Below are 17543 nucleotides of genomic sequence, written 5' to 3' on the forward strand. Positions count from 1 at the left end.
TGAACTTTTTGCACATCCTATAGAAATGTGTTCTGGAATGACGGTGCAACACCGCAAAGTAAATACCAGATCCAAAATAAAAAACTCAGATATGAAATGCACAGAGAGATCTTCAGAGAGATCTAAAAATTAAAATAATAATATGCATATAACAATGTGCGTATGGTTTCAAAATACCTTTCTAAAACTCAGTTGGGGTCTCAAAACCCAACCCGGGTTCAGGACATTCATGTTTGAAGCACTAGGACGTTATAAAGTGGTTCACAGTAGGGTTTCAGATCTTAGTCCTCCCCTTCGCTCTGCAATCTCAAACAGCACATTTCAATAAGTTTAAAAGCCCAGCTTCCTAAATAAATAGTCTACAAAACTAGTTATCTAAATAGTTAATTCAGTTCGGTTCATGACAATAAGCGTGCAAAGACGCTGAATGATGATGTTGAATTATTGACAGCTAAAGTAGTTGCGGCAACACTCTTTATTTACACTTGTAATAAAACAAGCCCAGGTCCCTTGATGTGGAATATTGACACTAGTTAGAGCATGAGGCTTGATATTTACACAGCCTTGACACACCTAATACGATACGTGCTTTGAAACACACACACACACAAGCGCAGACACACACACATGCACACACACACTCGCAGAAACTCACATGCACACACACACACACACACACACACACACACACACCACACACACACACACACACACACACACACACACACACACACACACACACACACACACACACACACACACACACACACACAGTATTCGATTCACTAAGAGGCACGGGTAGATTCCTTGCGTTTACTAAAGTGTGGAACAAGATCAGTTAATCCTGATTAAATTCCAAGTATTTGGTTAAGGAAGCCGGGCATGAGAGACGCTACACCCAACCTTCCTCCTCAATGGAGGGGAGGAGGGGAGGTCCACAAGCCGCTCTTGAGGACAACGAGATAGGGCCTGTTGAATCAGCCAAAGCAGTGGATTGATGTAAAACGCAACCCGCTTTATTAATGCCTAAGAGAAATAGCAGAAGCCACTAGGCGTGTGACATCACAGACGACAAGCATGGTGACAACAAACACAAACAAACTAACACCTCAGAGCAGGTGAGGATAGAAGTGCTCTGTATGAAATCTCAACTCTGATATAATCCTGTGCCAAGTAGAAAACATCGCATATTTATAGTTCTGACTGACGGTCTGAGATATTGACGTCACGTGGGAGCCATTTGGTTTTTCAAACAAGTCTTTCATGAAAGGAGTCAAAAATAAATGGACCTAAAAAAACAACAGCAGTACCTCTGGTCAACCCCCTCACCTCCTCCAGCTCTGTCTAAACCTGAGGTCTCTAATAGGATGGGTGGAGGTCCGGGGCCAGACCCAGACACTGTCCAACCCGCACCCTGACCTATAACGGATCAACTATTGAGAATGATTACATTTTGACGGAGCGGGTCTAGTTTTACCGGAGCAGCTTTTCCAGCCCTTACGCGACCGGTGTCGCAGTTCAGGAATCTCAGAGATCAATCGCATGCATTCGTTTGCACGGCATTGCAAGGCACGATGCATTGCGTCATCCTAGGTGATGCAATTCCGCCAATTATATACGTGTGACCGAAAAAGCGTTTTTGAGTCGGTGAGTGAGAGGTGCAAACAAACGGGGCAGAGTAAAGACGAGAGCCGTCAGCTCAAAGTAATTGAACATGGCGCTGTAAACAGTGAAGGTGTTGTTAGGGCTTTCCCCTTGAAAACCAACATTGGGGAGAGGGGAGGAGGGTGAAGAGAGCGGTGGTCATCGCGGCCCAAGGCAGGCCTGTCCGCGGAGCAACAGAAGACGAAGCCATGTGAATTGCAAATGGTTTCAAAATATGAGGGCACGCTTCACCGGTGTGTTGGCACGCTTCACCGCTCCTTGTGCACGGATTTACATGTGACTCCAGGGGGGGGGGCCACCGTAGGAGCACACTCATCTCGCTGAACCAGGGAACAGTGGGGGGGGTGCGGGACGTTAGTGGAGAAAAACGAAATGGGAGGCGTCAGAGCTGTTCAATTGTAACATTGTGTTGAGATGGTTGCAAAAATCGTTTGGACTGCTAAGATGTGGAATGGAGTTAAAGCAAAAATGAAGCAGAATGACATCTCGAACAAGAGCCTTCTTTTTATACTTTTCGAGGGTCAAGCCCTTACCAGAAGATTAATTTCTTTCCAAAGCTCTGGCTGTTCTGATTTTTATTTGGAAATGCTGTCCTTTTTTTACCTGAAATGGGAAAATGTATTTATTCTTCAAGTATTCATCATTTATAATAACAATTAGTATTGTTGAATTATTATTTTATGGTACTCTCTTTGCTTGATTTCAGTCCGCTGTTGACTCTATACAGACATTGACGGAACTACTCGGCAAATACAACATGTTTCGATCAAGATGTTCCTTTCTTTGAGGAGATATTCTCCAACTGGACCTCTTTGAGTTGATGTTGAATACCCTGCCTGGACTAAACGGTCTCTTCACCACGCGGTGCTGGCAATATAAGAGCTTCAATTGATGCTCTCTCTCACTTTCCCACCCTCCCTCCCTCTCTTTCCCTCTCTTCCACCCTCTCGCAACCATCCTGTGTCATACCATGGGCCAACTCTCAACGTAATGATTTTATTTTTTTAACTGAAGAGTGCCAAAACTGCACTTTGCATGCCTGTGCATTACTTTATCCTTCAGGCGCACTCAACGCCCCCCCGCCCCCCCCACCCCAAGCACCCCTCCTCCTCTTCCTCATCTTCATCATACTCTTCCTCATCCCATTCATCCTCGCTGGGTCTGCAGAATGTGAGATAGTCCTTACCCGTGCCAGTGTGTATGTGCTTGTCAGTGTTTACGTGTTTGTCTGTGTGTGTGTGTGTAGAAATGTGCGAGTGTGCGTGCGTGTGATGGTTTCTGTGTGTGTTTGTGTACACCAATGTGTGACAACAGTGTGTGAGCGGTCACGCATGAATGCATGCATTCTTGCCCGTTTACATGTGCGTACAGTGTCTGCATGTGTGTGTGTAAGGGTGTGTAAATACCCATACACTTCCTCCATAGCGTCCACCAGGAGCTCCCACGCTACACCGGGAACAGCTACAGCCGAATAGAAAGAAAGCCTCGGTCGTGAAGGAAAGCCTCCGTCGCCAATATCCAGGATTCAGATGCTGTTGCCACGGTAATGAGTTTGGGGTCGAGGTTCAGCGCGCGGCGGCTAGCGAGCGGGGAAAGGAACAGTGGCCAGCGAACAGTGGCGTTATTCATAGCTTTGACGATCGTGACGGGGGATATAAAGAGGGGTGACAGTGGAGTGAGGGCGGGAGGAAGAGGACTTTGGTCCCACCAACGGTAATGGCGGAAGAATACGCATTTTTGTACCACGAGTCATCATCGGGCCGCTACGCTCCTTGTTGCCTCACGTGTTTAAACCTGAGGTGTGTTTAGATTAGATTACAATCTGTCGGTAAACCGTCTAAACCTTTTTTAGAGTTTCCCGTTCTTTTTTTCGTTCAAGATCTTTGCAGGGGTGCCTTCCCAAGGACAACGTCAAACAACCCACTGTATTCACCGTGGGTGCTCATGAGGGATACTTCATGACGCACACCATGAAAGCTACCTGAAGAAAAACCGCGGGGGATAAACCGAACCCAGCTTTCACTAACAAACCAGGCATGATCTATTCTCCGGAGGTGATCACCGCACTACCACCTCACCGTCGACACTGAGAAGCAAGACGCCCCGCTACGAGAGGAACGCGGTTACTATACGGTATCCGACTAGGGATCTGAGACGGATCTAGTAGAAAGGACAAAACTTCCGGGAAGCTAGAAGCAGGGGATATACTGTGTAGCTCCAGACGAGTGTTCTTTCCCTTCTCCACCGTCTGTCTGTGGACGGTGTGGGATATAGCGAAAGATTATAGAGATACAGAGACAAAGCGGCGGGGGGAGGAAGAGTATGAGGTGAGTTAGAGGTAAAGGAGAAGGAGAAGGAGGAAGAGAAGGATGAGGCTGAGGATGGCCGTGGTTGCTGATTGAGATGTGACCCCCGTGTGATTGTTGCTGTCAGGGGGGGATGTAGATGTATGAGCCAGGCATTTGTGCACGTGGCTAGTATTGCCTTCATCACACACTCTCACATGCGCACACACACACACACACAAACGTGTGTACGTGAGCTTGTATGTGGCTGTCCCCCGCACAACGCATTCAGATAAACATTAGGGCCGTGCAAACACACACAGGTACACAGGTACACCCACCCACCCGCCGACACACAGTCATTTACTGTTTGCCTGTCCTTCACAGCTCTCTCATCTCCCCTCCCATCTCATTCATACGTGCGGATACAAAGGCGGCGACAGAAAGCGCATTGTGGGGACGGGGCGGCGTGCGCTCACACAGCGGCGCCCTGTGTGCGCGAGGACCCGCGCCCCCGCACGAACAGGACGGAATACCAAGTGGCCCACTTTCCCTTAGCGCCGCGCATAGACAAATGGACCAGTCAACCTCCCCTACCCCCCCCCCCCCCCCCACAACCCCACCTACGCTACCGTCTCCCACACCCCCACCCCCACTTCCAGCTGCACCACACTGACAAATGCTCTCTCTGTGGGTTTGGGTTCTGTGTGTGTGTGTGTGTGTGTGTGTGTGTGTGTGTGTGTGTGTGTGTGTGTGTGTGTGTGTGTGTGTGTGCGTTGTGCGTGTACGTGTGGCGTGTGTGGGTGTGTGCTGTGGGGGCATGTGTGTGTGTTTGTTTGTGTGTGCACACAACATGGGTTTGCGCACAAAGAGAGTCAAAGATAATCACTTCTGTGCATGGTTGTTTATTAATTTGCCTCCTGAGAAGCCAGCAGTGTGTGTGTGTTAGAGTTTCGATAGTCATTCACGTGAATGTATGTGTGTGTGTGTGTTTGTTTGTGTGTGTGTGCACACAACATGTGAAGGCAACTGAAGATAGTCAAAGATAATCACTTCTGCGCATGGTTGTTTATTAATTTGCATCCTGAGAAGCGTGCATGACTGTGTGTGTGTGTGTGTGTGTGTGTGTGTGTGTGTGTGTGCGTGTATGTGCTTCACATGCGTGTGCTGCGGAGGCTTGTCAAAGGGAGCCACTGCTGTCCACGGTTGTTTTTCTAATATTCATAAATCATTGATATACTTCCTACAGTGCGCGTTCACGTCCGCCCACGGACACGTGCAGGAGGTACAGATTAACCACCCACGGCTCAGAGCCAGTGAGTGCCGAATGCTCGGTGGAGCGGCAAAACTAACATTTTCCCCCCAGCGTCCCAGGCTGCCCACCTCAGCCGTGACCTTATACCTCCCGCCTCATACCTCCAGGAAGGTGTTAATGAGCTGCGGGCAACTTCCTGCTCTCGGATTGGCCGGGCGGCGTCGAAGCACGATCAAACGAGAAGGATGAAACAACGTGCTATTGGATGAAAGGGGAATTCCTTCGTCAAATGTTTCCACAAGGTTGTGCCTTTCATCATGATACATTCTAGAAGAGGTGGGACAGGAAGTTATATTCTAGAAGGGGTTATAACAGGAAGATGTATTGTATAACAGGAAGTTATATTCTTGAAGGGTTGCTGAAGGAAGTTATATTCTAGGATGGTTTATGAAGGAAGTTATATTCAGAATGGGTTGCTGAAGGAAGTTATAGTCCAGAAGGCTTGCAACAGGGAGTCATATTCTAGATGGGTTGCAACAGGAAGTTAAATTCTAGATGGATTGCTGAAGGCAGTTCAATTCTAGAAGGTTGTTATAGGAAGCTACATTGAAGAAGGGTTGTTACCCATTGTGTGAGGCTTATTATGTAGAATTAAATTCTAGAATTGTAGACAGTTTGTCTCTCCTTATTTAAAAAAGCTATTACCCAGCATGCTGGATAATGGCTATACTATACTTGCATGGATAGATGGATGCATTGTAGAAAACTAAAAGTGTTGCTTACATATGGAAGGCAAACAGATGGAAGATGGATCTCAGAGGCCGTTACTGCGGTGGGCTTTTCTCTCACGTCGGAGCTCCGCGTGGGAATCTGGTGGTTGCGGATGGAATCGGAGGAGTGAGTGCGTATGTGTTCGTGTATGCGTATGAGATCAGACACTCCCAGCGCTGCTCAACTGTTCTGTTATGCAAACCCTACCACCCTTTCACACTCCATCCATCCACTCTGACAGTAGAATCTCTATTATCGTGTCCATTCTGCCCTCCGAGTGCCTGTGCGTGTGTGCGCGCGTGCGTGCGTGCGTTGCTGTGCGTGTGTGTGTGTGTTTGTGATGAGTGAGTGCCACTCCTGGTCTGTCTGGTATATCTCATTGGGCACCAGGGGTTCCCGATGGGTGGGGTGGGGGGGGGGGGGGGGGGAAGGAGTGTGGGGGGGTAATAACACAGCAGGCCATGCAGACGACCTGCCAATCACCCAGCCTCATCCCGTCTCTGTGGTCTCCCTGTCTAACCATCACTTCTAACTGACGTGCATTAATATCCTCCACATTCATGAGCGGGCAGTAGATAGGATGTCTGCTAAGGTGAGGTCTTGGGTGGATACACAAAACCTATGATAAAACACAGCCAGGTTTGGAGTAGCTAAACTATATCCTGCTCGTTTCTGCTCCATCTCTATACAACTGTCAAATCCTACCTATGGGTCTTCTCAACTGTTTCCTGGAGGTACAATTAAAATGTGTGGATGTGCGAAAGTGAGCGCTTGCGTGCGTGTGTCCATCTGTATGTGTGTGTGCATCTGTGTGTGTGTGTGTGTGAGAGTCAGCGCTTGTGTGTGTCTATGTGTGTGTGCATCTGTGTGTGCATGTATGTGTGTATGTATGTGTGTAGGTGTGTGTGTGTGTGTGTATGTGCGTGTTTGTACGGCCGATGAGTCTGTGTGGTTCTATGCGTGTGTGTGCGTGTGTTTGACAAAGTGCTTACTGAAATCAGCGTCACCTTAAGGCACCTGGCACCCCTGACCGTTTGACAGACAGACATACAGACGGGGTGACAGACACTCACACTGTTATTCCCATCAATCAGGGCTACGGCCGACCAGAGGGGAGGGATGGACAGACAGCATGCCGGTCAGGACATGCTGTCTGCGAGAGGGTAAAATAATTACGTTCCTTTCTTATTCCCAGCAGGGCTTCCGGAGTACAGCAGGAAAAATAAATGAGCACCGTCATTCAAATGATTTCTCCTTTGAGGGAATGCTTAAATGATTTTCATATCTTATTTAATTGGTTTGAGTGTGTGTGTGTGTGTGTGTGTGTGTGTGTGTGTGTGTGTGTGTGTGTGTGTGGTGTGTGTGTGTGTGTGTGTGTGTGTGTGTGTGTGTGTGTGCGTCTTCTTGCATGTGCTTGAGTTTGTCGAAGTGAGTATGTGTGCACTTGTGTGAAGGTCGATGGGAGCCTGTGTGTGTGTGTGTGTGTGTGTGTGTGTGTGTGTGTGTGTGTGAACCCAAGCTTTAAATGTGGTCGTTCAGTAGCCACCAGGGGAGGGGTGGGTCAGACGGTCACTGTGTGATGTTCCTATTATTAATATTGAGAGAGAGAGAGAGAGAGAGAGAGAGAGAGAGAGAGAGAGAGAAGAGAGAGAGGAGAGAGAGACGAGAGAGAGACGATGGAGACGAGAGAGAGATGAGAGAGAGAGCGAGAGATGAGGAGAGAGAGAGAGAGAGAGCACGAGAGCGAGAGCGCGAGAGTGAGAGAGAGAGAGATAATGGGAGACAGAGGGAGAAAGAGATAGAAAGGGTTTGATGAGATCATAGAGGTGCTCCAAATTCAAGAGAGGCGCCGTTTGATGACACGTGCCTCTCATCTTCAAATGGACACACCTGCACATGTATTTTTACGATAGTACTGTATATAAAGCACCACACACTCACCCATGCACAGCTGAAAGATCAAAAACATCGCCTTTGGGATCAAAACGCACTCACACGGCAGTTTTATACATTGCCCATCAAATTTGATCAATCAGGGAAAATTGGAGCTGAATAGACACAGACATATCCAAGCACTCCACCGGTTTAATTCAACCACCCAGATGTTCTGAACTTGGTTGGAAACACCCAGAACGACGACACACACAAACGGTCGCCGTGGTGACCATGCCTTTGTCTATGAGGGACACAGGAGACAGTCAAGGCTTTCAGAACACTAACAACTCTTGCATAACCATAACATGAACACACTGGAGTCATGTACACACACAGACGCACACAAACAGACACACACAAAGAACGAACAAAGTGATTGTGATGCCCTTGTTCTTCCGTTTCCCTCCAAAAGTGTTAAGTGTTGCATAACTGCGACGTAAGCTGAAGAGAGTTTGTTGGATTCTGAAAAAATAGACGCTCAAATAAGCAACAACAAAAGGTACAAATGAAAACACGGTGCAGAACACGGCCCAGCGGGAGCGGGAGGAAGAGGAGAGGGAGTCTGAAGTCCTTCCGTCGTTGCCTGAGGGGCAGACTGGACTAAACGTTGTTTGTGGTTTCTCGGTTGGTATTGGCACAAATCAATGAGGCGAGTATGTTGGGACAATACGTGGACGACCAAGTGGGACGTCGGAGGAGAGAGAGGTGGGCCACGTGGAAACAGCGAGCGAAGCCAACAAAGTCTGAGTGACAGGCACACAGCGGAAACACCTTTCGAATCATCGTCTCCCCATCGTGGCATTGGGAGGATACGAGCGTCTTGTTTACCCAGGAATACGAATTTTGAGACATTAGTTGATCCACGTTAATGCAGATTATATTTGCCGAGCAAACTCAATGGGGGGTGGAGCACGAAGCCTGTGTATCCCTTTGCCATGGCATGCGTTCTATCATAATGGTTTATCTGGTTATTATATTAGCATTGTGAAAATCCATCATTGTTAAATGCGTGGACACATTGGCAGGCAGATTACACGAATCCAGCAGTGCAAAGGTTCAGTGTTGTTCCGTGTGTACTATTTAGATATAAGCAGTGTTTGTATACATCTGCCATTAATCAGTACAGTTAATTAAGTCCACAAGGCCACGGATGCAGGGAGCTAATTACATGCAATGAAACTGAAAAATCACCCGCGCATGTTTACTGAGATGGTGTTTGTACTCCAGTGTGAGTAGTTACCCGCTGATAACCATTAATTAATCGGCTATTAATTGGGCCAACCATTTGATAAATAAAGACAACCTTAGGCGGGTGAATGGATGGTTTGATGAATTGATGCATTAATTATGGATGGAGGCATGGGTGGTTGAATGAATCATGGATTGATAGATCAATGAATGAGTGAGTGAGAGTGCGCATACGAGCGCAGGCCTGGTGGGATGAAAGAACAGATGGCGGCATGAACAAGGTTGTCGCACAGCGTTGGCTGTCTGTCACTGCGATCAGGACGGAAAGGCAGAGGTCAGTAAATAACACTGTGTGATCTGGTAGATCTCTCACCGTTTCCTGGCGTTCTTTTTCCCTCCAGAATACATTTTGGATTGAGTTTATTTATTGATGTCAGGTGTGGAGAAGGGAACCCGTTGGCTGGCTCCCAGGTTCAAAGACCCACTCTGAAGGAACCCGCCTCCTCTCGTCCTCAACCGCACAAACACACACGCGTACAAGGTCGCCCCCTTCTGCCGCAGTACCACACACAGGACGGCATCGACTTCAAACCCTGCATATTCATCACATTAACGTGTGATTGCAGAATCCATCCCTGCCTCCTCCTTCTTCCTCTCCTTCTTCTTCTCATCCTCCGGCGTTCCATCCATCATAAACAGCTTTCCCTACCCCACTATAAGTTGTTTTTCCCCAGACATAACTGCCACCACCAACCCCATTTCCCACCCACCCCCCTTGGTCGTTTCGGGTTGTCACAGCAACCGAGGATTTACTTTCTTAATGATCAAGGGTCAAATACGTTCTAACAAACAGCTTCGGACCAACCCACAAATAGAGGTCAGAAACGCAATTCCATTTTCCCCATAAACTCCCTCTTTAACTCAGAGTTAAAAGTGAAACACAGACAGGCCCACACACACTACACACACAGACACTACACACTACACACTACACACACACACACACACACACACAAACAAACCACACACACAGCCACCCAGAAACCAGTGTTGTACAGCTTATCTCTGTGCTCAGTGCTTAAGCAGCAATACTTATGCCAACAAGTCTATTAGCCTGTCACGCTACCTCTGCCCCTTTTCCAGTCTAGCGCGCGGAGATGACTGAGGAATACTAATTGTCCTTAAGCCCTGCCAGGCCAAGGTCTTTGACTTGCGTCACTGGGTTGCACTTTTTGAAAATAAGACTCCTTTCAAAACACATCGACTCGCTGCCCTCCTAATACACACCCAGACGTTTCCCGTCTGGCTCCCTAATTTATATTGGCATCCCCAAATTCATTTCAAGATTGGAAACATTTTCATTGCTTATTTTTGGTCGTTTACCGCTTAATACTGCTGATATTCACTGGTGGTGCATGGTTGAGGAAGTATGAAATTGAAGCGTTGCGTTGCTATGCCATGAGCGGCTGCCTATGAGAATGTACTTGAAACTCCCACAACAATGCAAATTGAAATAAATCAGCTCGATAGTTAACCCCTCACACCGCTCAATCCCCCGGCTTGGCTTGACGGAACCCAAACTAATGTTTCTTGTTCCCTTCTTAGAGTACTCTCTCTCCAGAGAGATCTACAGGCTCACACACACAATAAAAAGTGTCGACAGAGAAAACCTCTCTGACAATCATGTTTCAGCATCCCACTTCTCCCCGGGAGGGGCCGAGGTGCCTGCGTACGTCTGTCACAACATCGGCGAATCACGTGGAGTTGCCGGCGCCACAAAAACACAAACCGAAGACACGTTGAAACCCCAAAATAATCCTACAGAATGAGAAGAGCCCACCGGACACACTAGAGGAGGGAACAGCCGCGCTTATGTGCTAGCTCACCGGCCGCTGAACGCAATTCAGGGCTAGGTTGGCCGGTTTCGACACACTTTAGAGCAACTTAACACAGTGGCTTGCTAACGCTAATCGAGCTAGGCGGCCGGCCAGAGCGCAGGCCCACACCGCACACACACACACACACACACACGGACCGTCAGCGGCGGACGGAGGAGGCGCTTAGCCCCCGACGACACGACAGAGAGAGAGAGCCCAGCAGGGGGGTGCTTACGGTCGCTGCAGAAGGAGCCTCCATAGGACGTCCTGGTGCAGTCGCAGCTGAAGCCCTCCCACTGTTGGAGACCACACGCCCTGGTTTGTAGCAGGACTCCTCCGTAAGGTGGTGCTGGGTCCTGGGTGGAGCAGAGGGAGTCAAGGAGTCAAGATGGAAGTTTGATCGAGTTCGGCCCCCGACGTCCCCAGTCTAACCTAGGGTAGGGTGTCCCTTGAGCAAGATGCCGTACCAGCCCTACTTGCTACCATTTGACTTAAGACTTATTTTTGTCCTTGTGGGACATAGTGTTTTAATAATAGGTTTGTGAATTCACCGCAAGTCCTTTGGATGAATCTGCAGAAAAAAAGTTGCTTTGTCAAAAAGAAAGAAAGTTGGAATCGTCATTATAGTCATTGGATGCTTTCCAAAGGGACTTCTGACACATGACTTTATGGAGCAGGTAAGGGGTTGAATCGGGGCTGTGGGCATTGGGGGACCAGATCCTGTATCGCTCTGGTGGGAGTCGGCCAAGCTAACCACTACACCCCTCTGCCCGCCGCCACACGAGTTCCGTTCCTGTTCACTTCCGTCAAGCCCTTTAATTACCTCCTAGCAGTCGTGACATGTTTTTTTCAGCAGTTCCAGTGTGGCATCGCACCGCGCTGTTAAACAACAACCACAACAAACAAAGATAAAGAAACCCAACCAAAAAAAAAGAAAGCAGGAAAGAAAAATGACAAAAACGACGTGGAGAAACGGTAATCAGATTCATAATAGCGTCTGTTGGCCGGGCTGGCGCTGATTTGATTAAGGCTGCTTAGAAATGTATTCAGATGGAGTCGGACATTAATTCAAGGTTGCAACCTGCCGCGGCGCTGGCGAAGCTAGCGGCCCATTTGACTTGGAGATGAGGAGGAGGAGGAGGGGGGGGGGGGGGGGGGGGGGGGGGGCGGGCACCTTGGGGTCCATATCTCCGCTGAGGGTGTGTGCACGCAGAGAGCTCCCTGGGTGTCTGTGTGTGTGTGTGTGTGTGTGTGTAGAGACTTCCCTGTGTGCTTGTGAGTGTGTGTGCAGAGACCTCCTCTGATGTGGGTGTGAAGATGGGTGCATGGGTGTGTGTGTTGCTTTACCTGTGTGCATGTGTATCAGTTTGAGTGCGTGCCTGTGTGCATATGTATACCAGTGTAAGTGTGTGTCTGTGTGCATGTGTTTCTGTGTGTGCGTGTGTGCGTGGTGTGTGTGTGTGTGTGTGTGTGTGTGTGTGTGTGTGTGTGTGTGTGTGTGTGTGTGTGTGCATGTCTTTGTTTGTGTGTGCGTTCGTGTGTGTTTGCTCACGTGTGCACATGGGCAAAATTGTCTGTGAATGAGTGTGTAGATGGATGGATGTGCTTGTGATTGTGCAACTCAGGCTCAACCACCTTTGTGTGTGTGGGTGTGAATGTTTCAGTGTGTGTGTTACTGTGTGTGTTTGTGTGTGTGTGTGTGTGTGTGTGTGTGTGTGTGTGTGTGTGTGTGTGTGTGTGCATTTCTTGTGTGTGTGTGTGCGTGTGTGAAACTGTGTACATGGGCATCATTTTCCGTTGACGAGCGTGTAGATGGATATATTTGCGTGCGAGTGTGCGTACTCACAGCCATCCACCTCTGTGCAGGTCCGTGCGTGCATGTGTGTGTGTGCGCTTGCGCGTGCGTGTGCACGGCGCCTTGCTCCTACGCACGGCCATGGATGGCTAAAGACATTTAAATTGTCAATTAGAAGGAGCCCAGCAGCCGTGATTTCTCGGCGGGATGCGGGGCCACTCGGCGGCGGATCGCAAGAATTAAACGCGATTGGTTTGCGTTTGAAAAGACCAACATTTCTTCAGGGGGAGATGAGTGGCAGGCGCAGCAGGGCAGGTTCTCCCCCCGGGAAGCGAACGGCCTCTTCTCGGCATGCTGCGCCGTTTTCATCAGGAAGAGGGGAAACCACCGGGGAGGGGAGTGACGTACTTTTGTCTTCCAGCGCCGGATCCGGAGGAGTTTGTGTTGGTAGAGCTTTCCTGGCTACTTGGACGCGCGGCTGTCAACTGCGGAGTTGCTAAAGGATGCAATGGTTTATTTTGGGGAGGGTTTTATCCAAAGTGACAGGGGTTCTATTTGTAGGAGCGTAAAGGAGCAGAATGGGGTCAGAGGGGGCGTCTTGCTCGAGGATGCCTCCAGGTTAGACAGTGCCGGGCATTGGGGATTCGATCCCAAGACCTTTTTGCTCCGTGTCACCCTTACCTTGGTACAAACCAGATGGAAATAGTTTCACTCGAATATGTGATTTATTTTTATTAGTCTTGGAGTTCATGGTGTTTAAGCTAATTTGCTATGTTTTATGTTCTTTTTTCATTCCAATTTAAGGTGTAAACCACACAAGGCTGACTGAGGTTATATTTTCCATCTCAGAATAATTACGACTAGATTGAGATAATATGAATTTGATCTAATCATTAAGGGACAGAAGGATAGATCTTAATCTATCTGATGGCTGCGTGAGCAGAAATACCTTTAAAAGACAGAATATCAAGGCATCGTGGTGCTGATGGGGGGATAGTGGTGGTGGGGGGCCTCATTAAAAACCCAATTAAACACAAGCATCTCCAAACAGACACGGTTCAGCGCCAGCCTAATTTGTTTCCGCCTCAGATAAACACTCGTGTGCTGGTGCGCCGCAGAAACGGACCAATTAAAAACACACCGACAGTGATAGGAGGCAAAAAATAAAAGACATCGGATGGATTTCAAATACGAGAATGGAAAAAACGAAAAAAAAACTCCCAAAACATTTGGTACGGTGTCCGCCTATCCTCCCGACATATCGGCAAATAATTACTGGCTAATAACGATCTCTCAATTGAGACGCAGAATGAGTGCAGCTTTAGTTCGGAAGGGGCGTGGCTCGGAACCACTTCAAAGCCGCTTCCTTTGGGTATCGGTCACGGGTGCGCCGCGGTTTCGTTTAAGCGTGGGCTCTATGGCGGGATGGCGGTGGGGGAGGCGTTTGGCGTGCGTTTGGCGGAGCGTTTGAAACCGAAGTCTTGCTCCGGGTTCTGATTGGTGCGCGCCCAATCTGTTTTTGGGGACAGTCGGATGGGACGGGTAGGAGGCGGAGGAGCCAGCCGCCGTCCCCTGCTGTCACCTGCATCCACGCGGCGAACAGCTGCCGACAGTTTGGAACATCTGGTCGGCGTGGCAACCGCGAATGGTGGGAGAGTGGAATAGAGACAGATAAGATAGGATTTTTATTTTGGTCAGCTGCTAAAAATATAGCAGGTCTGTTCGTTATTGTTCATATTTGTTTAGGAGTGCGCCTGAATGAGCATTGAACAAGCGATATATGCCACATGTCTTTTAAACCTACTCTGTCCTTCAACACTGGTATAAAGGTCCCCGGGAACACAACACCTTCACTCTGAGAGGCGAATCAATGAGACCAATGAATATTTTGTGCCTTTACTCCAGCACTCTGGAGAACTTCAGATCCAGAAGGTGGACATCGATGTAGCTTCAGCTGGAACTGAGCGTGTCTAATGGGATTCAGCTGAAAAGATATTGACGCGTTCGATAAAACACCAAATCTGAGGCTTTCAGTGTGGCCATGAATGCGCCCGGCGATTTGCTCAGAGTATATTCCCGTACGATTTCTAAAGCAAAAACCAAAAAACATGTCCAATTATCCATTTTTGGTGCGTTCTATTGTTAGGCAGTATGGCTGTCCATATCAAGGGCTGTGGGGAGGGATTCTGCCACCTTAATGCCTGTGTGGGACACAGTGTGGGAGTGAGTAGAGTGAGCGACTGGGGAAGGGTTAAGGCGAGAGGAGTGAGCAGGAAGATCGAAAGATTGAAAGGAAGATGAAATAAAACCCAATATCTTATAATGAAAAAATATATTAAAAAAAAAGGAAGGAAGAAAAGAAGGTAAGAACTAAGAAGGAAGGAATGAATGTAAGGAGCCGTCCAACTCGGCCCTCCGGGGAAATCAACCCGGGCTCTCCTGGCACTGCAATGTACTGAGGGCAGGTGAGAGCACCTCCCCCTGGCAGAGAGAGAGAGAGAGAGAGATACAGAGAGGCAGAGAGACAAAGACACAGAGAAAGAGAGAGAGAGAAACTGACAGAGTCAAAGAGACAGAGAGAGAGAGAGAGAGAGAGGAGAGAGGAGAGAGAGAGGAGAGAGAGAGCAAGAGAGAGAGAGAGAGAGAGAGAGAGAGAGAGAGAGAGAGAGAGAGAGAGAGAGAGAGAGAGAGAGAGAGAGAGAGAGAGAGGAGCAAGAGAGAGAGAAGAGAGAGAGAGAGAGATGAGAGAGAGAAGAGAGAGAGAGAGAGAGAGAGAGAGAGAGAGAGAGAGAGAGAGATACAGAGAGGCAGAGAGACAAAGACACAGAGAAAGAGAGAGAGAAACTGACAGAGAGTCAAAGAGACAGAGAGAGAGAGAGAGAGAGAGAGAGAGAGAGAGAGAGAGACGAGAGAGAGAGAGATGAGAGAGAGCAGCGATAGAGAGAGAGAGACGAGAGAGAGAGAGAGGACAGAGAGGCAGAGAGACAAAGACACAGAGAAAGAGAGAGAGAGAGAACTGACAGAGAGTCAAAGAGACATAGAGAGAGAGAGAGAGAGAGCGAATTGAGAGAGAGAGAGACGAGAGAGAGAGGAGAGACGAGAGAGAGAGAGCGAAGGAGAAGAGATGAGAGAGAGAGAGAGAGCAAGAGAGAGAGAGAGAGAGAGAGAGGAGTGGAGAGAGAGGAGAGAGAGAGAGACATTGACATAGACAGAGCGAGACACACACAGAGAGAAAGAGACAAAGAGAGAGACAGAGATTGAGAGACAGAGAGAGAGAGAGGAAGAAACGGAAATAGAGAGCCATAGAGAGACATGCAACGAGAGACAGAGAAAGAGAGAGAGCGAGAGAGAGAGCAAGACACACACCAAGAGCCAGAGAGCGAGAGGGAGAGAAAGAGAGGCGTGAGGGGGATAGTGGAAGATGGTGCAGAGGGGTGCTTGTTTGTGTGTGTGCGTGCGTGTATGCGTGCGTGGCGTGCGTGCGTGCCGTGTAGCCAACGCTGACACCCTTGAACTTAACACACCCTAACCATTCAAATGAACCAGTTGATAACACAATGTAGAGGAAGTCAGCCGCGGGCGTGCCTTTGTTAGCCCACGCCGTCCCCATGTGTTCGCCCTCATTAGGTCACTGAGCAGACGCCTCCGTCCAAAGTGAGTCAAAGGGGCTTCTTAGAGACGGCCCATTGAGGTGTGGTTATGGCCTCTCGCTTTAGGACTCCTGTGTGCTTTAGAACTGATGGGTGGGGAATCAAACCCACAACCTATCAGGCTAGGAGTTGACTCAATCTGTCAGTTGACAAACATGCACACAAACACACACACAAGCATGCACGTGCGCACATGCATACACACACACACACATAACCACCAACACACACACACACAGGGGTGTGCGAAAATACACACACACACACACACACGAATACAAACACACACATAGACAGACAGACAGACAGACAGACAGACAGACAGACAGACAGACACACACACACACAGGGGGGAGCGCACATACACACACACACACACACCCACACACACACACACACCACACGGGGGAGCGCCGCCCCTTTACCGTCGCAGCCTCGCTCCACTTGTCCCACGCTGTGGAGGGCGTCCGCCATCAGGTCGGGCAGTCTCCCGTTGAGGTCCACCGAGGCCAGGCAGCCCTGGTAGCCGTCCCGGGACGCGATCAGCTTGGGCAGGTTGCCGTACATGGTCTTGATCACTCCACCGATATACAGCTCCCCTGGGGAACACACGTGCACACACGAGACGAATGAGACCTCCAGCATTGCACTGCACAACTGTACGCAAAAATATTGTAAATGCCAATATTGTATTTTGTATTGGATTCTATTGTCAGAGTCTGTATGAAGACTTCATTCACATTTTAAATATATATATGGATACATTTATATTATAGATTTGACAGTAATGCTGATGTTACAACTGAATCCCCCCTAGGATATTCAGTTGTAATATCAGCACTTATTATAAAATATATGGAATATATATATTTTGCTGATGTTATAAATGAATTCCCCTTGGGGAGGAAGAAAGCCCTATTAACCGTATCTTAATCAAGAGGCTTTTATGCGCCGTGACGCACAGTGAATTCAGATCCATGTCATTAAGGAGCAGGTCGGCCCTGGGGGGGGTGGGGGGGGGGGGGGGGGGGGGTGCCTGTTGATTTCGTCCAATAAGGCATCAGAGGTCCGTAGATGGGGTGGCGAGGTCAATTGTGTTTGTATAGCCCTTAATCACAGCCA

General features: G+C 48.7%; 1 protein-coding gene across 1 annotated transcript in view; it reads right to left on the reverse strand.

Annotated features, from left to right (window-relative positions):
* Positions 1-17543, reverse strand: part of nrxn2b (neurexin 2b) — a 611205-nt gene that overhangs the window by 274164 nt on the left and 319498 nt on the right. The window contains 3 exon segments of the mRNA XM_030338327.1: positions 11212-11281; positions 11283-11332; positions 16847-17020. Of these exon segments, the coding sequence (XP_030194187.1) occupies positions 11212-11281; positions 11283-11332; positions 16847-17020 (294 nt within the window).

Source organism: Gadus morhua, chromosome 17 (assembly GCF_902167405.1).
Source record: "Gadus morhua chromosome 17, gadMor3.0, whole genome shotgun sequence".
NCBI lineage: Eukaryota > Metazoa > Chordata > Actinopteri > Gadiformes > Gadidae > Gadus > Gadus morhua.